Source organism: Solea solea, chromosome 14 (genome assembly GCF_958295425.1).
Source record: "Solea solea chromosome 14, fSolSol10.1, whole genome shotgun sequence".
Taxonomy (NCBI): domain Eukaryota; kingdom Metazoa; phylum Chordata; class Actinopteri; order Pleuronectiformes; family Soleidae; genus Solea; species Solea solea.
In genome coordinates, this window is record NC_081147.1 from 6946007 (window position 1) to 6970277 (window position 24271).

Genomic DNA, 24271 nt, shown 5'->3' on the forward strand with positions numbered 1-24271 from the left:
ATGAATGAATAAATTCAAGAAATTAAATGAAAATGAAAATAATAAAATGATTGACTCTCGTAAAATAGAAACTTCTCATTGTGTTCTTATATAAACTAACCAGCACATTAAGCCATTTCAATCAGAACTATATGATTCCCTGAAATATAATTCAATGAAACATCAAAAGACCAGTGAGAAATCATTGCAAAATCAAACCCTGAGGGTAGACAAGAAAGTCTTAGTAAATGGTCACTTTATTTGTGAGGTTTATATTATGGGACAGTAGAAAAAAAGAAAACAATCAGGAAATAGCCTTTTTCAGCGTAATGCACATACAAAAAGGCACCAATAGAAAAACACATCCAAACAATGAAACCATTGCAAAGTGAAACACTGAGGGTGTCCTGACCGACACACCATCTTGGCTCATCTACACGAATCAGCTGTAGTCCCTTCTTTACAGAGAGCTTTCACTAGTCTATGCAAGAGGTGTCACTAGTCTATGTGAGAGGTTTCAGTAGTATATGTGAGCAGAGCCAGATTAAATAAATGGACTATACTAGCCAGACTGTATTTTTGGGCCCCCCTCCATCGATGTCATTTATGAATTGAAACTTACCAAAGTGACTCATAAAAGTTAATTCACATTTTAAATAGCGTAGTCTTTGGTTTTGAGTTGGTTCTTTGTATGCCAAAATAAGTCATGTGTCGTATATTAAACAGTCTAGACCAGGGGTCACCAACCTTTTTGAGACCGAGAGCTACCTGAAGGGTAGAGAATAATATGGAGGGCTACCATATTAACATTTTATGCAATTTACCATTGAAATGATGAATATTATGCATTTAATTGCATACACATTAAATCCAGTGCTTACTCCTAATGATTATCACAGTTTTTATAAATAATATCAGGACATTTTACTCAGTGATCATTTGGATACATGCAAGTGAGGTGAAGTGAAATGAGCCCACGGGCACCTCGCTGGCTGCTCGCGGGCTACCAAGTGCCCGCGGGCACCACGTTGGTGACCACTGGTCTAGACTATCAGACTATTTTTTGATTTTTATTACCATTTTTATACGTTACTCCAAGGCTCTACTAAATGCTATTAAATCATCCTTATCTTATCCATTGCGAGTGTCATTGGGGGCAGAGTAGCTCAGTGGTTAAGACGGTTACCCTGTGTGCAAAAGACTTCATGTTCGCAAGTTCAGCGTAATGCACACACAAAAAGACACATGCAAACAATGAAATCATTGCAAAATCAAACTTTGAGGGTACAGAAGTATATCTTAAATTCAATTCAATTCAATTTTATTTGTATAGCGCCAAATCATAACATACATTATCTCAAGGCACTGTACATAGACAACATCAACGAAAGCAGAGAACCCCAACAGTTCACACAATGAGCAAACACTAGGCATCAGTGGAGAGAAAAAAACTCCCTCTTAACAGGAAGAAATCTCTGACAGAACCAGGCTGAGATGTGCAGTCATCTGCCTCGACCGGTTGAGGGAGATGAGGTAGAGACAGAAGAGAGAGAGAGACCAGGAGCAGATACACAACTGTATCAAGTTACAAGTTCAAAGGGTTCAGTTCATTACACTTACATTTAATGTTGCAACCCCCAATTGAACCGAATCGAGCGGACTATTAGGTGTAAAACAACCTTAAGATCAGTAACTATGGTCATTTTCACACCTAATAGTCTGCCAGACTCGGTACGATTGGGTACTCTGCTAAGTTGGGGGCTGCAACATTCAGCTGGTCCGATTTTGCTTCCACACTTCAGTGAAAGGAAACAAACCTTTTGAATGTATTCCCCTCTTCACCTGAGGCAGCGCTGCATCAAGATATACTAAAGGAGATGACAAGGCAACAACGAACAAGAAAACTCGCTCATCTGTTGTTTTAATGCAGTACAACTTCTGTTTCCTCCACATAAGAGCAAAACATGATCATCAAATCCTATTGTTTGAATATGTGAACATACGACACATATACACTGCAACAATGAGCTCAGCCATTTCTCCTGGCTATCGTTCTACATGCGCGTATGTTTTGGTTGTTTACCAACAATGCCCTTCGTTGCAGTCCACTTCCTGCATTTGGTTCACTTGAAGCGAAGTGATTTCGAGAAATTACATTTGAGAAAGCCTACAAGCTAGTCCAGGAAGTCAAATCACCATATCCATAAGACACGCCTCACAAACCAAAAACGAAACTATTGTTTTCTGATACAAATCAACAAAAAATCAGTTCTTATTAGATTATATCCATGTCCATATTATCAATGAAGACAGTTACATGAGGCCTACAATAATGTTAAGATTTACAACAAAACAACATAGCCTCTTTCAAAATAGTTAATGCCAAACTAGTAAGGACCAGCAGAGTAACTGAGTTGATTAAAACAAAACAAGCAAACCACAACGAAACAACAACCCAAAAAAATACAACATATCAAGTTTCAAGCCAATTGGTCAATGTATGGGCAAGTTACAGGGCACTTCCTGTTTTAGATGACCTACTTTCTGTGTGCAGGTCATACTTTGCAGACGTGTTCAGGGCAGGCCCTTGGTCTCACATGTTTTGAGCCAGTCCATGTATGGGTGAGTTAAAGAGCACTTCCTGTTTCTGGACAATCTACTTTTTGTGTGCAGGTAATGGCTTGCAGATGTTTTCAAAATCTGTCAATGTATGGGCGAGTTACAGGTAGGGCTGGGTCCAAAATATCGATTCAACGATTAAAATCGATCTTCTATTTAATAATATGATAATCGATTCATAAAACCCATGACCGACCTTTTAATACAAACCTTTTACTGCGGTGACAAGGTTTGGCCGTGTGAAGATGTTGTTCCTGGAATGAGTACTTGCAGCGCAAACCTATTTTCAGACTTTACGCAGCAACAACAAATGGTATTGTCTGATTGGATGATAGGTTGCTAATTCAAGAGAGCCATATGAGTGAAGTACGCAGAGCAATCTGCCTCTGCATCATCGATTACTAATTTATGTGAAGTAAGTTTGATCACTTCTCAGTGTGAGAAATGTCATGTGGAAACTTATTGAAATGGCGTCTCACACTGACTTGAAAGCTCTGTTAATTTGTTGGAACCGTGCTACATTTTGCCGACACGCATACATTTGAGTGAAGTGGCTATTCCAAACATCTATGCCAGCGTGAAACACATCATTTGATGTTTATGTGCTTTGAACTTGTTAATGTGCAGTTTAAATTTTTTCTTTTCTCAAAATTGTTCTTTCAATAAGCTAAAAGCAGATTTCTTTCACTTTTCAATGTATATGCCAGCTGTGAGGAATCTTTGTATAATAACAGTATTAATTCTGTAAAAATGTTTTCATGATCAAGAGTGGTATTGTAACTGAAATATTTTAAATTAAATTGGAATTGAATTGAGACCTTGTGAATCGCAATCAAATTGATTCAGGAAATAGGTGGCAAATTGACAGGGTACCTCCTGTTTGGCAGCAAAATGGCGGCAGAATTAAAAATGGCCGACATCACGTTTGTTCAAGTTCATGTTCGTAGACGGGTTCAGGGTTGGTCTCTCGTGTCATGTAACTAATTGCGTACGGATCGGACAATGTACCGCAAAGTTATAGCGCACTTCCTGTTTTGTGATGACTCGCCGAAATTAGCTAAAATTCCGAAGGCTGCCGTTGTGACGCCCTTTTGAATCTGTAAAACATTTCAATAACATTTTATCTTGGATGGGTCTAGCACAAATTGACATGTTTTTCACGTTGCTATGATAAATGCCCTCAGACAAGTTTGTTTAGTTACGAATTTTGTACCTTGTGCGCTCTGACTCTAATTCATTTATGCCGTATTGGTCAGGACAAGGGGGGAGAAAATATATACTTCTGGATGCTTTCATGACTGAAGTGAGACTTAGGTGGGACAAATTTGTAGCTGTACAGATCTAAAGCAGCAATGATGGGATGAGAGAGGGGTTGCAGTAACGTTCATTAGCATGTACCCAAAGTAAGATTTTATCTTAGGAGGGACAGAGAGGGAGCTTTATCAGTGTAAGGACTGTAAGGGGATAATTGAGGAAATGGGCTCTCTGTAAAGGGTCCTTGACTCTAAAAAGATTTGAGAACCCCCAGTGTATAAAATACACAGTGCAACATTTCATTGTTTTGATTTTATGGCGACAAGTGCTCTCAACAACTATGTCTCTATCATTATTATTATCATTATCATCATCATCAGCAGCAGCAGATTTCAGAAAAAAGCAAACTACATAAGAGCTATGTTTCAATCATGGGACTTTCTTATGTAATATAACTCCTATGATAGTCCTATGATATTTCTCAGTCAAAACACTGTTTGTTTTCATTAATAAATCAAAATGTGTATTAATCAAAATTTTATAGTAAGTGCACATCAGTGAGTTAATATTTTAATAGAACAAGGACTGTAGTAATGTGTGTGTGTCTGAGTGTTCCTCTACATAGTAACACAGACAGGAACTTTTCATGCCATCACATGGCACACACCACTCCCCCTGCAGGGGAGACTATGAGACTACACTAAGCTGGCCTTCATGTAATGATAGTATATGAAGCCAGACACAGTGAGTCTCAGCAGAAAACATGCTCACTGCCAAACATTTCACTGAGGCCTCTGGTCTGTGGACATGTAGGTCCTGATGTGGTGCAGCCTCTGAGACTAGTGCAAGTTGGGATACTTCAGGCAGAATCTGTTAAATGCGTCATATATGGCCCGCCTGGAAAATAAAAACACATGCAATCAGTTCAACAGACTGACATTTTAAATGGCTCCTATGTTCCAGTGGTTCACCTGAAGACGTTCTGTTTAAACAGGTATGCACTGATGTGTCCTCCATTGAGATAGCGGACTTCACATCCTGGCCAGATCTCCTGCAGACTCAGGACACCTGTGCGAGGCACATAGGCATCCTCTTTAGCCTGAACTACGATGATGAGACTGGGGTCGACAGGAACTACAACAGAACAGACACATACCACTTATTTGCCAAAGGACACACATAATATATACACTATCTCGACATGGTCAGTAGATCTCGAGTCATTGACTAAAGACTAAATTATATACATAAATTCTGGAGCTGTTTCTTTTAAATGAATGTTTCTATCATCATAACACTTACCAGAGAAGTTGGCCATGTGTGTACATTCATCCATTACTCCCTTCATGAAGCTTATTGACTCTTTATGCAATGATGGTCGAAGGCATTTGGCCGAATCTTTCTTCTTTCCATGCAGTGTGCTGTTTGTACCAAAGCTTCAATAAAGAAAGTTTTAGATGAAAACAAAAGGATTAAATGTAATCCAAGCAACATTTAACCAAGCCGGTTAACCACCAGACAAAAAAATACTACACAGTAACCAGTGCCATGTCCCAGCAATTATCCAATACTCAATACTCATAATCACAATGAGCGAACAAATTAGATAATTAAGTACATGACATCAGACGGATAATACATTGTGACAAATGTTCAAATCTTTTCATTTAAAGGGGACATATTATGCAAAATCAACTTTTTAATCATTTTAATACTTATATTTGGGACTCTGGAGGCCCTACCAGTCGCCAAAGTGTGGAAAAAGAATACTCAGTCCTTTTTTCATTGTCCCCCTTAGTGTAAGTATAGGTGTTAAAACACGCAATGTTGAATTCCCTGCGCATTATGACGGCAGCATGCGCATTTCACCGCAAATGTTACCGCCCCACCAGTAAGTTTACTTTGAGAGCTCCACCTTAGCTCCACCTTGTCCCTATAAAATGGGAGAGTGCAGACGAGGGAGGAAGAGCGGTATTATGTCAACGCGGAGGGACAAGTGTGCTGTTGGTGGCTGCACAGTGGAGCACAGTGTTTTACACAAACTTCCAGCATCAGAGGATTTTATATATGAAGCTAATGTGCCGGATAAAGTCAGCAAACGTGTGTTTGTGTGTTCGCACCACTTCTCATCAGACTGCGGCTAGAGGTCGCCGTATTTAGTCAGCGACCCTATTTCACCGACGTACAAACACACACATTTTTAAGAAATGGTCAAATAGAGCTCATAACTGACCATTCTGACACATCCTAATTAAAAATATTTGTTCAGTACGTCCTCCAGGACCGGAGCACACACTCAGTCTGATACAGTCTGATACAGTCACATACAGTGGCAGTTTATGCAGCTCGTTGCTCGCCACCTAAGTCTTTTTAACTGATTTACAGTTTGGCACTGTGCGGCTTGATCCTTGTGTCGGACGTCTCTTCCTGTGACGACACTCTCGCTGTTTTCTGCGCATGCTGCCATGTTGATATTGTCAGAGAACTAGTGGAGGGAGGGGGAGAGGAATGGAGCGGAGGGAACAGGAGCTGAGTGAGCGCAGTAAAACGGACAAATCAGAAACCCCCTGGAAGAAGTGGGTGTGTTTGCCTGTGTCTCATTTGAATGTAAAGGGACCAGGCACAAAACCGAGCGTTCTGAAAGGGGCGGTTTTGGCAGGGTTATTGAACTGCTATGGTGCTTCATCCGTATTTTGACCAAAGCATGTCACAGACATGTTCATTAGGACACCAGGGAACTATTTTAACTTGGAGAAATAGGGTATAATATGTCTCCTTTAACACAGTTAAGTATATGTTTTGTGTCAGCTTAAGTACGTAGACAAGCAGTAAAGTCACACATGCAGATATATCTAAAAAACTTACTTACCATGGTCCAGAGTCCAAGCTTGTCCCACTGTTATTCACAGATGATAATAAGTGGTCTACTTTGTCAACCTCAGTTCCTCCTCTGGCTTTGGAGTACTGGTCTACTGAAGCTCCAGAAAAAGTCAGAAGTTGCTCTGTAGAGTCCATGTTTTTCACAAAGTCTGGAACCATCTTTAAAGAATCTGCCTGATGACACAGCAAAACAGACACAAGGTTCTTACTGATGCTGGTGTGAGTTGGGGTAAGGTTATGGTTGCTGCTCTTGGAGAGCTTCGTTCAAGAGCATTCTAATTGTTCAACAGTTCCAAGTATTTGTGATTACATTTATTAATTTAATAAGGCAAAATCCATAACCCCCCTGGTTGTGTAGATCTTGAGTAGGAAGGACAATTTACCCCACAGTACTCCAACAGTTGAATGATCTCCTCTTCATATACAGAGTTAATGGAATATTGTTTCTCCAGCTCAGTCCAGTTCACTGCTTTACTCAGCACACCCTACACACAAAAACACAGCAGAATTTTACTTCTCAACCATTTTAGTAGGGCAGATTGCTGAAACAATCTTTCACTTGGTACGAGCATCATATTTGGCACACAAGTGCCTCAGAACCTACTCCCTTAGAAAAGTATGCTATCCAGTTGAACATTTTTCAAGATGGCCACCATTCGAAGCAGTTTTTAACAGTGCTCGAACTATATGTGGCCAGGTGAAAATAGGGGAGTTGAGAGTAGCTCACTTTAAGAACCACCTAGTAGAGAGAGACTCGAGAGACTAAGGAAATAGCAAAAGACGTGAATTGCCCGCAAAAATAGCAATAACACGTCAAGAGCAATGAAGGTGGTGTGTGTATGTCCACTGTGCGAGTAAGTCAGGCTAACTTCCGTGAGATTAAATGATATTAAGTGATATAGTCCATAGACGAGAGGCTAGTCGAGCTAAGGGGCTGACATTTGTGACCAGGGAGTGTACCTGTTTGGTTGTTGTCGAGGATCGGTGAGTTTGTGTTTTTCCCTCCGTGCTGAGAGCGAACACAATACGGCCGCTGTGTAAGTCGCTGTGAATATGTATTTAAAATCCTGTTTAGGACCGTTCTGTCGTCAGGCATTGTTTATTTTATGAAATTGCTATTTTGTGTGATCTACCTCACAGAGGGGAGAGAAAGCCGAGTCTGAACTGGGTCAGGTTTGAGGCCAGGTTCTCAGACTATACTTTTTTTTTTTATACTTAAATTTTTATTTGTTTCTATGACAAGAAAAGCACTGCACAGTACAATAAAAAAGGCTTCATGACCAGGCACTTAAGATCTTCCACATCAGCATTGGAAAAGGGTCTCCACATACAGTCCCTGACAAAAGTCTTGTCGCCTAGGTACAAGTTGACATTAAGTGCCCCTTAAATATATGTCTAATAATTTTTTTTTTACAAGAAATGGCTCATTTTTATCCCAACATCTTTTGAAGTAATGTTTTGGTGCCAAATGAAACTTCTGAGAAGAATTCTAACGTTCACAGCTTGGTAAAGCCCACTGAGTCAGTTTTTGCAAAGACAAAAGTCTTGTCGCCTTGTCATATGATGCACCCAATCCTAGATTACAGCCTCCCCTGTGATCAATAATTGATCAATCAATTAGTGGGTGTGTATAAAAAGAACCCCATCACACCAGACCTTCACATCAACTGCAACTTGACCTCTGACAACATGCCTAAGATTCACCCTGAGACCAAAGCGTTGATTATCAAGAGTCAGCCACCTCAGCAGATCCATTGCTGAGGTGGCTGACACCTTCAATGTGTCTCAGCGTCAAATACAAAGTATAAGAAAAAGATTAGAAGAGACTGGAGATGTTTTTGACAAGCCCAGGTCCGACAGACCCTGCAAGGAAAATCCAAGGCAAGCCCCTTTTCCACTGCAGCAGAGCTCAACCAGGCCTGGTCACCTCAAGTCCCTGTGTCAACCAGAACAGTTTGTAGAATTCTGTCTCGAAATGGCCTCCATGGTCCAATCATTGCCCAGAAACCAGCACTAAACAAAAGGCAATTAAAAGGGACACAGCCTGCTAAAAGGATGGACGCTGGAAAAGTGGCAGAAGGTGGATTTCTCAGATGAATCTTGGGTTGAATTACATCACAGCTGCCACAAATATTGCAGGAGACCTACTGGAGCCCGCATGGATCCGAGATTCACCCAGAAAACAGTTAAGTTTGGTCGTGGAAAAATCATGGTCTGGGGTTACATCCAGTATGGGGGTGTGCAAGAGATTTGCAGGGTGGAAGGCAATATCAATAGCCTAAAATATCAAGAAGTATTAGCTACCTCTTACATTCCCAAACATAAAAGGGGTCAAATTTTGCAGCAGGATGGTGCTCCATCGCATACTTCCATCTCTACGTCAAAGTTCCTCAAGGCGAAGAAGATCAAGGTGCTCCAGGTCTGGCCAGCCCAGTCACCAGACATGAACATCATTGAGCATGTCTGGGGTAGAATGAAAGAGGAAGCATGGAAGACGAAACCAAAGAATCTTGATGAACTCTGGGAGGCATGTAAGACTGCTTTCTTTGCTATTCCTGATGACTTCATCAATAAATTGTATGAATCATTATCGAACCGCATGGATGCAGTCCTTCAAGCTCATGGAAGTCATACAAGATATTAAATATGGATCTCACAGCACCACTACTTAATTTACTGATGTTATGCAGCATATTTTTGTATTTGAAGTAAATTATTTGTTAAATTTTCACATTACTCTCTGTAGGCGACAAAACTTTTGTCTTGCCAAAATCTGACCTTTCTGTGTTCATTAAATGATCAATCTTTCTTCAGTGAAGCAAATTTATTTTAGTAAATTGAACATGATTTGGGAAGGTTTTAGCTTTCATATGAGCCATTTCTAAAACCAATGGATTAATTTAAAGTTAGGTTATGAGCTGTTTTTTCTACAAAATGGATAAGTGACAAGACCTTTGTCAGGGACTGTAGTGGTACTTAGTTTGTACAATAAGTCAGTCAGTCAGTCATCATCTACCGCTTTATCCTCCACCAGAGGGTCGTGGGGGGTGCTTTGCCAATTTCAGCTACATCGGGCGATAGGCGGGGTACACTCTGGACAGTTCGCCAGTCCATCGCAGGGCCACACACACACAGATAGAGACAAACAACCACACTGCATTTATCACCATCACTGGGGATTTTAACCACACCAACCTGTACTCTGTTTTACCAACCTTCCACCAATATGTCGACTGCCCCACCAGAGACAATAAAACAATTGACCTTTTGTATGCAAATGCTAGGGATGCATACACAGCCACTGCCCTTCCCCCCCTTGGCTTGTCTGATCACAACTTGGTCCAGCTGACTCCCAGGTATGTCCCTGTAGTGAAGAGGCTTCCTGTTGCCACCCGCTCAGTGAGAAGGAGTACACAGGAGGCTGACATGGCCCTGCAGGACTGCTTTGAGTCTACTGATTGGGATGCGCTCTTCTTGCCACATGGGGAGGACATCAACTCCATGACAGACTGCATCACAGATTACATTAGGTTCTGTGAACACACGGTTCTCCCTGCCCGGACTGTCCATTGCTTTCCCAACAACAAACCTTGGGTTACCAGAGATCTGAAGACTCTCCTCAACAAAAAGAAAGAGGCCTTCAGACAAGGGGACCAGGAGGAGCTGCGGAAGGTACAGCGTGACCTTAAAGAGAAGCTGAGGCAGAGCAAAGACACCTACAGGAGGAAGCTGGAGTCCAAACTCCAACAGAATGACATGTGGGAGGTGTGGTCCGGAATGAAGACCATCACTGGATTTAATGTGAAGGAGAAACCGACAGAGGGCTCTATCGAGAGGGCTAATCAGCTGAACCTCTTCTTCAACAGGTTCAGCTCACAGTCTTCCACACAGCCCCCTGCTGCTTCCCCCACACATCACACTCCCTCCCTCCCCCCCTGCCTCTACCTCTCCCCCCTCTGCCCCCCCTGGAGAACCGCTTGGACATTGTATCACCTCCCCCCCCCTCTCCGTGACAACCACCCAGGTCAGAAGACAGCTGGAGAGACTGCAGCAGAACAACGCTGCAGGCCCGGACGGTCTTAGCCCCAGGCTACTGAGGGCTTGTGCTACCCAGCTGGCTGTGATCCTGCAGCACCTCTTCAACCTGAGCCTCCAACAGGGGATGGTCCCAGCGCTGTGGAAGACATCATGCCTGGTTCCTGTCCCCAAGACAAAGTCATCAGCATCTTGTGAACCCGGGGACTACCGCTCAGTGGCTCTAACGTCCCATGTGATGAAGGTGCTGGAGCGGCTGGTCTTGGCTCACCTCAGACCGCAGGTAAAGTCCTCACTGGATCCACTTCATTTTGCTTATCAGCCCAACCTGGGGGTGGATGACGCCCTCATCTATCTGCTGTATCGAGCTCAGTCTCACCTGGATGGTGCTGGAGGCACTGTGAGAATCACTTTCTTTGATTTCTCCAGTGCTTTCAACACCATCCAGCCACTGTTACTGGGAGAGAAGTTGCAGGTGGTGGGGGTGGACACGCCCACCATCTCCTGGATCACTGACTACCTGACAGGCAGACCACAGTTTGTCCGACTGGGTTGTGGTTTGTCTGATGTGGTGGTTAGTGATGTAGGAGCCCCACAGGGAACTGTGCTGTCCCCCTTCCTGTTCACCATATACACCTCAGACTTTAAATATGACTCTGTGTCATGCCACTTGCAGAAGTTCTCTGATGACTCTGCGGTGGTGGGGTGTATGAGGGATGGACAGGAGGGGGAGTACAGGACAGTGGTATCTGACTTTGTGAAGTGGGCCAGTGAGAACCACCTGATTCTGAATGTGACCAAGACCAAGGAGATGGTGTTGGACTTCAGGAGGAAGAGGACAGCTCCACAACCTTTGAGGGTACTGGGGGAGGACATTGAGATGGTGGAGGAATACAAATTCCTTGGTGTGAGGCTGAACAACAGACTGGACTGGAAGGCTAACACCGTTGCTGTGTACAGGAAGGGGATGAGCAGGTTCTTCTTTCTGAGGATATTTTACCAGTCTGTTGTGGCCAGCGCACTGTTCTTTGCTGTGGTGTGCTGGGGGAGCAGCATTGGAGCCGGTGAAACTAACAAACTCAACAAACTGACTAAGAAGGCCGGCTCCATCATCGGCTGCAAACAGGACACCGTGGAAACGGTGGTGGAGAGGAGGATGCTGAATAAACTTTTTTCCATCATGGATAACACCGATCATCCTCTCCACCACATCCTCCAGGCCCAGGAGAGCACATTCTCCAAGAGATTCAGACAGCTCCGCTGTCACAAGGACAGATTCAGGAAGTCATTCCTGCCATCAGCCATCAAAACTTACAATAACTCTCTGTAATAGTACAAAAAAAAATACTGCTCATTTGCACAATGCACATTTTCTACAGTATGACATTGCACTCCATTATGCCACTCCTTTATTATTGCACTTTTTTTCTCACTGTTGCACATTTTACATTTTTTGTTTATAATATTTGTTTGTATTGCTGCTATGTTAAAACAATTTCCCCTTGGGGATGAATAAAGTATTTCTATTCTATTCTATTCACTCTCACACTCACCCCTATGGTCAATTTAGGGTGTCTAATTTACCCGATCCCCACATTGCATGTTTTTGGACTGTGGGAGGAAGCCGGAGGACCCGGAGAAAACCCACACACACGGAGAGAACATGCAAACTCAATGCAGAAAGGCCCTTGTTCCAACCGGGGAACCTGAACCTAGGTCTTCTCGCTGCAAGGCGAGCGTGCTAACCACTATCTACCGTATGGCCCTTTGTACAATAAGTATCACATGGAAATAAAATGAAAATGCAAATGACATTTTAAATCCTTTTCAAATTGTTTAAGTGACAAAAATTGTTCATTTTTTCCATCTTGCACAATACAAGTCTTTTCTCAGTCTGAGTAAAAAGGTCAGTATTTCCATCTCATGAATCTCTTTTGTGATTTCAAGCCAATCAGTGACTATAGGCGGGTCGGTCTGTAACCATTTACGAGTTATTGCTTTTTTTGCTGCCGCAGTCATTATTTTTAAATGGTATCTAGCACTCTCTGTTATCCCCTCTGGTAGATCACCAAGGTAAAGCATTGTGAATGTCAGTGGAATCTGTTGTCCAAGAATACGCGGCATAATTCCTTTATTTGTCCAGAACTTAAATCTAGCATTTGGTTTGAAATCATATTTGACCCATCTACATTTTTTCAATTGGTTCAACAAATTTAATTGTTTCAGAACATCAAACCAGATGTGTAGTGTAAATGAGATGAGGGGATTCAAATGGTCCTGATGAATTGTCATTAATTTATAATCTCCAATCATTATTCCCTTTCCATGTCCTTCCATTTTGCCTCATATTTACTATCACACCAGAGAATCAAAAAAATAACTTTGTTATTCCCCCTTCTCATTTTTGTCATTACTTTACTCCTCTTCACTGGGTTTTTTAAGCCTATTACATTCCAGGAGGCTACTGTCAAATTATTGTACCCCATAACAATGATTGAATCCACGTGTGCCGGCTGCAAGAACATATGTACTGTGACAATAACAGATAACATTAAGATGAACATCTAATACAACATTGACTTTCAACCTCAGGGTCTTACACAGCCCTGTCTTCTTCATGAACCTGCTTATTTGCTGGTGGAGAATCAGTCCTACGTTGTGTAGGGGCCCCCTCTTTGCAGAAAACAAAGTGTGCTTTTCCTCTTTAATCTCCATCCAGTCAAAGTCATTATTTTGTATTCAGGTCGAGCTGGAAGCCTCTCTTTCTCATGTCCTCGGACACTTCTGTTGCGTTGTTGAGGGGACACAGTCCGTTTTCCAAGTAAATCTTCATCCTGGCTGGGTACGGGGTTTGGAAACATATCTGTTTCTCCTTCAGGATCTTCTTTATGTCCCTGTACTCTTTCAGATTATTATTAATTTCAGTGGGAAAGTTGTGAGCAAAGGTGACCGGTTTTCCTTCACAAGTTATTTTCTTTGACCAGGCCATCTTAAGTATTTTGTCTTTAATGTCATACCTCTGGAAATTAACCAGAATGGACCTTGAAACGGTTTCATCTTGAGGCTTTGGGCCGATAGACCGGTGGGCTTGCTGGATTTGTAAATCCGTGCTAGCATCAAGCGCCAGCTCCGTCTTCATGAAGTGGTCAATAAATGTTAGCATTGAGCTTCCCTCGGTGCCTTCTTTAATGCCGTATATACAGATGTTATTACGGCGTGATCTTCCTTCAAGGTCCGTTACCTTGGCCTAAAGTAGTGTCTGCTGTTTCAGTGAATCGAGCAGAGCATCCCTTAACTCGATGTTAGCTGTCTCCGTTTCTTCCACTCACTGTTCTGCCTCGGTCAGTCTTGCACCATGGTTACGGACAACACAAAAATGCATTTTGTTTACAGATATCCACATACACACGTGGACAAAATTGTTGGTACCCTTCGGTTAATTTAAGAAAAACTCACAATGGTCACAGAAATAACTTGAACCTGACAAAAGTAATATTAAAAAAAAATTCTATGAAATTTAACCAATGAAAGTCAGGCATTGCTTTTCAACCATGCTTCAACAGAATTATTTAAAGGGGACATATTACGCAAAATCAACTTTTTAACCATTTTAATACTTATATTTGGGACTCTGGAGGCCCTACCAGTCGCCAAAGTGTGGAAAAAGAATACTCCGTCATGTTTTCGTGGTTCCCCTTAGTGTAAGTATAGGCGATAAAACACTCGATGTTGAATTCCCTGCGCTTATGACGGCAGCATGCGCATTTCACCGCGAATGTTACCGCCCCACCAGTAAGTTTACTTCGAGAGCTCCACCTTGTCCCTGCGAGAGTGCAGGCGAGGGAGGAAGAGCGGTATTATGTCAACGCGGAGGGACAAGTGTGCTGTTGGTGGCTGCACAGTGGAGCACAGTGTTTTACACAAACTTCCACAGAGGATTTGATATATGAAGCTAATGTGCCGGATAAAGTCAGCAAACGTGTGTTCGTGTGTTCGCACTAGACTGCGGCCAGCGGTCGCCGTATTTAGTCAGGGGACGTATTTCACCGACGTACAAACACACACACGTTGTTAAGAAAAGGTCACATAGAGCTCATAACTGACCATTCTGACACGTCCTAATTAAAAATATTTGTTCAGTACGTCCTCCATGACCAGAGCACAGACTCAGTCTGATACAATCACATATACAGCGGCGAGCGGCCGTTTATGCAGCTCGCCACTGGCGATCAGCGGTGCTGCACTCTCTGTGCAGCGGTGCTGCACTCTCTGTGAAAATCAGCTGATCGCCACCGCTGATCGCCAGCGGCAAGCTGCCTAAACGGCCGCTGTATGCGACTGATCGCCAGCTCCGGTGCATACCGTCACCGGTCTGCACCGGAGCTGATGATCAGTCGCATACAGCGGCCGTTTAGGCAGCTCGCTGATCGCCAGCGTGCCGCGGTGGCGATCAGCGGTGGAGAGGTCTCCGGAGCATAGTCACCGGTCTGATACAGTAACATACAGAGCCAGCTTATGCAGCTCGCCGCGCGCCGCTGGCGATCAGTGGTGCTGTTCCTAAGTGTTTTTAACTGATTAACAGTTCGGCACTGTTCGGCTCGATCCTTATGTAGAACGTCTCTTCCTGTGACGGCACTCTCGCTGTTTTCTGCGCACGCTGCCATGTTGATATTGTCAGAGAACTAGTGGAGGGAGGGGGAGACGAATAGAGCTGTAAAGCGCTGTAAAGAGGACAAATCAGAAACCCCCTGGAAGAAGTGGGTGTGTGTTTGCCTGTGTCTCATTTGCATGTAAAGGGACCATGCACGAAAACCGAGCGTTCTGAAAGGGGCGGGCTTAGCAGGGTTATTGAACTGCTATGATGCTTCATCCTTATGGTATTTTGACCAAGGCATGTCACTGACATGTTCATTAGGACACCAGGGAACTATTTTAATGGGGGAAATAGGGTATAATATGTCCCCTTTAAAAAAATAAACTCACAAAACAGGCCTGGACAAAAATGTACCCATAACTTAATATTTTGTTGTACAACCTTTTGAGGCAATTACTGCAATCAAATGATTCCTATAACTGTCAATGAGACTTCTGCACCTCTCAGCAGGTACTTTGGCCCACTTCTCATGAGCAAACTGCTCCAGTTGTCTCAGGTTTGAAGGGTGCCTTTTCCAGACGGCATGTTTCAGCTCCTTCCAAAGATGCTCAATAGGATTGAGGTCAGGGCTGATAGAAGGCCACTTTAGAATAGTCCAATGTTTTCCTTTTAGCCATTCTTGGGTGTTTTTAGCTGTGCATTTTGGGTCATTGTCCTGTTGCAAAACCCATGACCTGCGACTGAGACCAAGCTTTCTGACACTGGCCAGCACATTTCTCTCTAGAATCCCTTTATAGTCTTGAGGTTTCATTGTACCCTGCACAGATACGAGAACCCTGTGCCAGATGCAGCAAAGCAGACCCAGAACATAGCCTCCTACATGTTTCACAGTAGGGACAGTGTTCTTTTCTTGATATGCTTCATTTGTTCCTGTGTAAACATAGAGCGTTCGTATTATCTGTCTCTTTAAATTTGTCATCAATTTTCCTCCTGTGGCCACGTCCAGGGAGGTTAAATCTCTGAATAATATGTGCAACTGTAGTCACAGGTACATCAAGCTGCTTGGAGATGGTCTTATAGCCTTTACCTTTAACATGCTTGTCTATAATTTTCTTTCTAATCTCCTGAGACAACTCTTTCCTTCGCTTCCTCTGATCCATGTTGAGTGTGGTACACACCATGTCACCAAACAGCACAGTGACAACCTGGAGCCCTATATATAGGCCCACTGACTGATTACAAGATTGTAGACACCTGTGGTGCTAATTAGTGGAGACACCTTGAATTAACATGTCCCTTTGGTCACATTATTTTCAGTCTTTTCTAGGGGTACCCTCATTTTTGTCCAGGCCTGTTTCATGGGTATTTTTTAAATAATTGTGTTGAAGCATGGTTAAAAAGCAATGCCTGACTTTCATTGGTTAAATTTCATAGAATTTTTATTTATTATTACTTTTGTCAGATTCACGTTATTTCTGTGACCATTGTGAGTTTTTCTTTCATTAACCGAAGGGTACCAACAATTTTGTCCGTGTGTATGTTTTACTGTAATCTATCTAGCCAGCAACTGTTGTTTGTATTACTGGTTAAAGTTCATAAACCTGAAACGAAGTAAGAGGAAAAATAGAACTTTATTTTTGATGTTTAATCAAAAATAAAAATAACTGCAAATTCCACCCTCAAAATTAAAAACCTTAATGCTGTGCTTTTTTTATTGTAAGTACAAACAAACCCACACAATTATTTAATTTTGTCCGGTCGTCTCATTTATGATCTGGCCAAATATTTTGATTGAATAATCCTATTTTGATGGTCTATACATCAAAATACACTGCCTGACCAAATATTCTCAATGGGGTTAATGAACTCTGTGGTGGCCAATCCATGTGTGAAAATGATGTCTCATGCTCCCTGAACCACTCTTTCACAATTTGAGCCTGATGAATCCTGGCATTGTCATTTTGGATTACGCCCAAGTCATCAGGGAAGAAAAAGATGCATTGATGGAATAATCTGGTCATTCATTATATTCAGCAACTGCAGCAACCCCTTACCTATTTGCTTAGTTAAATCCAGGTGGCAACTTTTTTTTTGGCTAGGCAGTGTATATGTTTTCGAGTGTCAGAAATCAAAAATCTGCATTTAGAAAATCAAAATTACTGAATATTATGATGATTCAATGGGGATTTCACTCAAAAGAAACTGATAGACTTGTGTGTTGTTTGAGTGGACTTGCTGTTGATGTGCAGTTTTGATTGGTTCTTCTTTTAGTCCTCACATTTGCAAGTGTGTACACAATATAATTTGCATCATCCTCTGCATTCAGTCTTGCAGCCACATTTTGTCAAGTGCTCACAAGTCTGAGCAATGGGTGGAAGGGTTGTCCAGAGAACTAGCTAGACCTCACGATCTTTTTGCCAGCCTCAGTTGGCAGGGCTTCCAATGTGCATTTTGCACACTGTTGCCTGACCCCATGTGCAGGCAGCTTGGAAGGCAGACCTTCTCACATGCTGAACGAGGGATGTGCCTGTCGGTGGAGTGGCAGTGGAGTGCCTCATCAACCTTGCCTGTAGTACTGTGCTTGTCATACATGGTGACAACAAACTTCTCAAGGATGTTGAAGTCTGCATCGTCTATGATAGGTGGGTATTCACTAGGGCTGGGCGATTTATCGTTTTCTGATAGAAAATTGCAATTTCAGACAACGCGATCATGTGATCGTGAAAGCTACGTTTTTTGCAGTGCTCCTGACTGACCCAGGATCTGTTGTGTCAACTATTTTAAACATACATGCCATCTCCCTTCCTTCCAAGCTCACCAATCAGAAGTGGCATGCTGCTTGTGGATAGGTATAACCTGCTCCACTTGCTCCTTAAGTTCTGAAATGGCTTCAGCTGGACCAGAAGCGGAGTTAGGGGATTTAATCCCCAAGAAAAACAGCATGTCGATCATTTGGGAGTATTTCGGGTTTAAGGCTATAGATGTGCACCAGAAACAGGTACTGTGCAAAACCTGTCACGCTAAAGTTGCAACATCCAGCGGAAACACAACCAATTTATACCAGCACTTGAAAAATCACCATGGGCATTTGCATGACGAGTGCATGACAAAAAAGCATCTTTTGCCAGTGTAACTCCATATGATAAGAGCAGCCGAAGACACCGGTAGATAACGACTGCCACCATAACACACATTGGCAAGGACATGGTGTCTGTTAATGTGGTCACCAGAGTCGGATTTAAAAACCTCCTCCGCACACTGGACAGAAAATACATGATTCCCTCTCTCACAAACTTCAACCAGGTTGCCATCCCACAGCTGTACATGGAGTGTAACAGAGCTGAAAAATGTGGAGTATTATGCCACAACTACTGATGTGGTCAAGCAGAACGACTAAGCAGTATCTTAGTTTGATTTTTGTAAATGACAACTTTGAGTTGAAAAGTCGCAGCCTGCAGCATATTTTCCCACTGACCACGCCAGAGAGAGTATTGCTCTGGGATTAAGACAGTGTCTGTCTGCATCTTGCAACTGGTGAGTTTAAGAGTGTACGATTTTTTAATGTGTTCATTCATACGGATTTAATTTATGTGCGTATTGTCTTCAGTATAGTTTTTCTCTTAATGTTTTTCTTTGAAGCCCTTACAAATACCTAGTTAATGTATAATTAATATTATGAGCAGATAAGATTATTTATCATCAAAAGTAGATGATAAAACTGTGTTATATGCTTTCCTTACTGTTGTCTGTAATACGGCTTTCTTGGATTTACTTGGTTCTCTTGCTAGAAAATCTACCATGCAAAGTTTACCATTACTATCCTTACATTTTCAGCCTGTAATTCTCATTTAATGTTTATGTTTTTCTTTTTTTGTCCCGAAAATTCTGTTAAAGCTGATTCAAGAGTTAAATGGGCAACTTTGCAAACAGATGGTTGGTGTCTATTCTCATAGCTGGAAAAAGAAGATGGCACCGAAAAAGGCACAGCAAGAATCAAATTTACCAGAGCACTCACTGATAACAGAGTGTCCGACAAGATGGGGCTCAAGGTAAAAAATCATTGGGAGGGTGTAGGAGCAAAGCAAGGTGTTGTCTCAGGTTCTGTCTGAATACAAGTCCTATATAGAATTTTAAAAATATGGATGTGTATTTGTAAATAATGATTTTTGTAAAACAGAAAATTGTATTTGTGAATTGCGCTTCCACATTTGTGGATCGCCAGCACACGCATTCCTCTCTTTCCACAGTTACGGATTTTTGAGACGTTATATTTGTCTCAATAATGCCTCCCTTCATCAGCAGGTGGCAGTATTTTACAAGTACAATCTAGCTTAAGTGACAATGCACTCCATGGCATGGATGTACTATGAGAACTAGAGCATCACCCCCCCAGCCTTGAAGACATTTTGTCATGGTGGCCACTCGTGGTACTGAAACAAAAAATACTCATGCGGCCCAAAAAGCATTTATAAGCTTTATAATCTATATGTTTCATTCATGGAGTTTCACATTTGTCAATCAATACAAGTGATACAAGTCAATACAAGTGATATTTTTATGCCACTAAAGCTGAACTGGACAACTACTAGGGCTGGGCGACATATCGTTATTTTAATATATATCGATATATTTCTAAACGAGATATAATACGGGATAATATCGCTTGTATCGATATAAATCCTTTTGTGTTAAAATGACAATACATGGGTCGCAAGTTTGCACCTATTTCTCTTCTCACTCTCCCTGCATCCCTACACATACACAGACACACCGGGGCGTCGCACCCGTGGGGGAGGTGGGTGTTTTAAAACCCCCCCTTTTCAAGGTGAGGGTTCAACACCGAAACTTTTTCTGCAGTTTTTCCTCAGTTTTGCACAAACGCCTCACTACATTTGCTGCTACCTCTCTGGCCACTTTGTTTCTGCACTCGCTGCAGTTGCCTCCTCTCCCCCTCCCGTTGTTGCCTCAAACATGACACCGGCCTGGACCAGCTGATGATTGGCTGTTCTGCCTTAAGTCCCGCCTCTCTTGGTGTGTTATGGCGCATTTCCACCGGCTCTACTCGCCTTGCCACGGCACTGTTTAAGTAGTGTTTCCACTAGCATAGTATCTGGTACCAAGTACTATTTTTAGTACCTGCTCCGGCGAGGTTCCAAGCGTACTAGTAGTAGGTACTATGCAATGATTGGTCAGACTGCCGGCCGCTGACTGGCCAGAGTCCCGTCACAGGAAGAGACGTCCCACACACAAATCAAGCCAAACAACGCGAACTGCAGATCAACGTGGCTTAATCTCCAACAACTACCAGGGAAACCCTTTATATTTAACAGGAGTCTTTTAAAGTGCTGTGGTGTATTTAGGGACAGCGCCGGCAATCACAAGCGTCATCACAGACCGCTGCCTGTGGAGTAAGAGGCTGTACCCTGGAGACATGTGGACAGAAATCAAGCCGAACAGTGCCGAATTGTAGATAAGGTAAAACTACTTAACAATCCTAACGTGGGTTAATCTCCAAAAAACTACAGAAGTCTGGCGTAAAGTCACTAGTCACTCGTGTGTGTGTGTGTGTGTGTGTGTGTGTGTCACGTATAAAACAAGTCACCGCAGTTTCACTCAGCCGTGCAGTGATGACTCCTTCCACGTTAAGTAGGTACTTTTTTGTAGTGGAGATGCAACCTAATCGTGCCGTGCCGTGCCAAGGCGAGGCGAGTAGAGCAGGTAGAAACGCGCCATTAGATTTATTGTTCAGCTCGTGGTTAGGAGGCAGGAAATAGCTGGTTCATAGTTCACACACTACAGAGTTTTGACTTATTTTCCATTACTGTCAGTCACTTTTGGACATATGGAAGCCCAAAGTTGTCAATATTAATCATAAGACATTATTTAATTATCATATCAACAAGCTGTGTTAAATATCTAGGTGAAATAATTGAGAAAATTGTTCAAACCCAATTAAGCATTCATTTTCAGATAAAATTTTTGCCTCTGGAAAACATTTGATCGTATATGCTATAATGCTTTGGGGGAAACCCCAATTACATCACAGAAAAAATATCGAGATATATATCGAGTATCGCCATTCAGCTAAAAAATATAGAGATATGACTTTTAGTCCATATCGCCCAGCCCTGATGACTCCTACTATAGGAGCCGAATGTGTTTGATTGTGTTATGAGGTTTGGTGTAATTCACTCAATGTGTGTGTGAGGTCGCTGTGCTCTCAGAGGGGGAGCTCAGGTGTATATAGGTGGTATTATCACTGTCCTTGTCAGGTTAATGAGAAAACCATAAAGGAGAAGGAAATGTCCAGAGAAGACCAAAGGTTTCTGGAAATCATGGAGCGCTCAGCAGTACTTCAGAAGGGAACCGTTTGAAACTTCCATATAAGAGCAAAAAGGTCTGTCTGCCTAATAACTTTGCAGTGGCTAAGCAAAGGATCCAGGGTTTGAGGAGGAAATTCCTGAACAACAAATACTTGCATCAGGAGTATGCTGAGTACATTAACACACTCATCAGTAAAAACTATGCAGAGCAAGTACCTCAGCAACAGCTGCATGGTGAAAGGGGTAAGGTGTGGTACATCCCTCACCATGGTGTCCGCCATCCGAGGAAAGGATCGCTCAGAGTGGTGTTTGACTGTGGAGTCACAATTCAAGGAGTATCCTTGAATGGTGAATTGTTGCCAGGTCCCAACCTCACCAGCTCATTGCTTGGAGTTCTTCTTCGTTTCAGGAATGAAGTGGTAGCCTTCATGGGTGACATTCAAGCCATGTTCCATCAGGTGACATCACTCAGGATCTCAGGGAGTATCGGATGACTGTGCATCTGTTTCGGCGCCGTGTCATCGTCTAGCTGTGCAAGTTATGCACTGAGGAAAACTGCGGATGACAATCAGCCTGAGTTTTTGGAGGAGGTGGTTCAGTCTGTTAAGCAGAATTTCTATGTTGATGACTGTTTAAAGAGCTTAGCCACTGCAGAAGAAGCGATCCGAATGATAAAGGATTTAACTGCTCTGTGTCAGAAGGGGAGCTTCATCTTGGAGAAGTGGATAAGCAACAGTCGTGTTGTGTTACAAGCCCTCACGGAGGAGCAAAGGGCCAAGGACCTGAAGGAGTTAGATTTGGACAGAGACAACGTGCCAATGGAAAGGGCTCTGGGTATACTGTGGTGTGTGGAGACTGACTCTTTCAGGTTTAAGATGGAGATGTAACAACATTCTCTCACCAGACGTGGTATGCTGTCAGTCACCAGCTCAGTGTACGATCCGTTGGGTTTTCTGGCCCCAGTCACCTTGCCTGCTAAGATGATGCAACAGGAGCTCTGTAGGAGAGGTAGTGGATGGGATGATGATCTGCCCAAGGACATCTTGCCTCGTTGGAAAAGGTGGTTGGAGGACCTGTTGCAGCTGTCTGCATTCAAAGTGAGAAGGTGCATCAAGCCAGTGGAGTTTGGAGGGATCAAATATGCCCAAACACATCACTTTGCCGATGCCAGCGTGGGTGGATACGGAACTGTAACATACGTCCGTATGTTAAATCAGGAAAACAACATCCAGGTCACCTTTCTGCTCGGCAAAGCCAGGGTGACACCTCTGAAGGCTGTGACTATTCCCCGACTGGAGCTGACAGCAGCTGTCCTCGCAGTCAGAGCGGACTCATTGTTAAAGGCAGAGCTGGATATCCAAGTGGAGGATTCAGTCTTTTGGACTGACAGCACGTCAGTTTTGAAGTATGTTAATAATGAGGACAGGCGCTTTCACACGTTCGTGGCCAACAGAATCTCCACCATCAGAGAAGCATCTGAACCCTCACAATGGAGGCATGTGGGTTCTAAGGATAATCCAGCTGACGACGCTTCAAGGGGAATGAGGGTCTCTGATTTTCTGAACAAGACCAGGTGGCCGGAAGGTCCTGCATTTCTTTGGAAGCCGGAGGAGGACTGGCCTAAAACTGTGTTGGACATCTCCGTGGACTCTGATGACCAAGAGGTCAGAAAGGAGGTAATGGTGAATGCCATCAGTGTGTGTGACATCTCCTGTCCTACGGACCAGCTCATTGCCTTCTTTTCTGACTGGAGGAGGCTCAAGACAGCTGTTGCCTGGATCCTAAGGTGGAAGGTCATGTTGTTGGCACAGAGTTGCAGGAGGAAGCAGTTGGAGGCTCCTGTGACTAATTGTCTGGAGAAAAGAGGGCATGGCAACTCAAGGAGGATTGAAAGAAAGGGAGACACGTCAACATTCATGAGTGGCAGTCTGACACTGGATGATTTGCTGGGAGCAGAGGGTGCAATAATTCGTTTCTGTCAGCAACAGAGGTTTGGTGAAGAGGTGTCTGCTTTGTTGTCTGGGAAAGGGTCAGTGAGTCGACTGAGTCCCATATACCGGCTGGACCCAGTTTGGAGGATGGGCTCCTGAGAGTTGGAGGAAGACTGAGCAGAGGAGCAATGCCTGAGGAAGCCAAGCATCCACTCATTGTCTCCAAAGATCAGCACATTTCCATGCTCATCCTCAGATATGTGCACCAGAATCTCGGCCATGGTGGGCAGGCTCACACACTGTCTAAGGTGAGGAAGAGATTTTGGATCACGAACGCCAATGCAGCTGTCAGGAAAATAATTGGTGATTGCAGCTTTTGTAGGTGATATAATGGAAGAGCATTGGAACAAAAAATGGCTGACCTGCCATTGGTGAGAATTCTTCCTGATCTTCCACCATTTACCAACACAGGTGTGGATTATTTTGGTCCAGTTGACGTGAGGAGAGGAAGGTCAACCTGCAAGCGATATGGTGTTATATTTACTTGTATGGCAAGTAGGGCTGTCCACCTGGAGGTGGCAGTTTCACTGGACACCGATGCATGCATCAATGCTCTGCCTGGAACCTCTAACACCTAACCATCTTCTTCTATTAAG

General features: G+C 43.1%; 1 protein-coding gene across 1 annotated transcript in view; it reads right to left on the reverse strand.

Annotated features, from left to right (window-relative positions):
• Positions 1–218: 218 nt before the first annotated feature.
• Positions 219–24271, reverse strand: part of abhd18 (abhydrolase domain containing 18) — a 33232-nt gene continuing 9179 nt past the window's right edge. The window contains exons 10-14 of the mRNA XM_058648954.1: positions 7116–7217; positions 6722–6906; positions 5155–5288; positions 4824–4986; positions 219–4749 (exon numbers count right to left, since the gene is read on the reverse strand). Of these exons, the coding sequence (XP_058504937.1) occupies positions 4692–4749; positions 4824–4986; positions 5155–5288; positions 6722–6906; positions 7116–7217 (642 nt within the window). The 3' untranslated portion in view covers positions 219–4691. The remainder of the gene's footprint in view (positions 4750–4823; positions 4987–5154; positions 5289–6721; positions 6907–7115; positions 7218–24271) is intronic.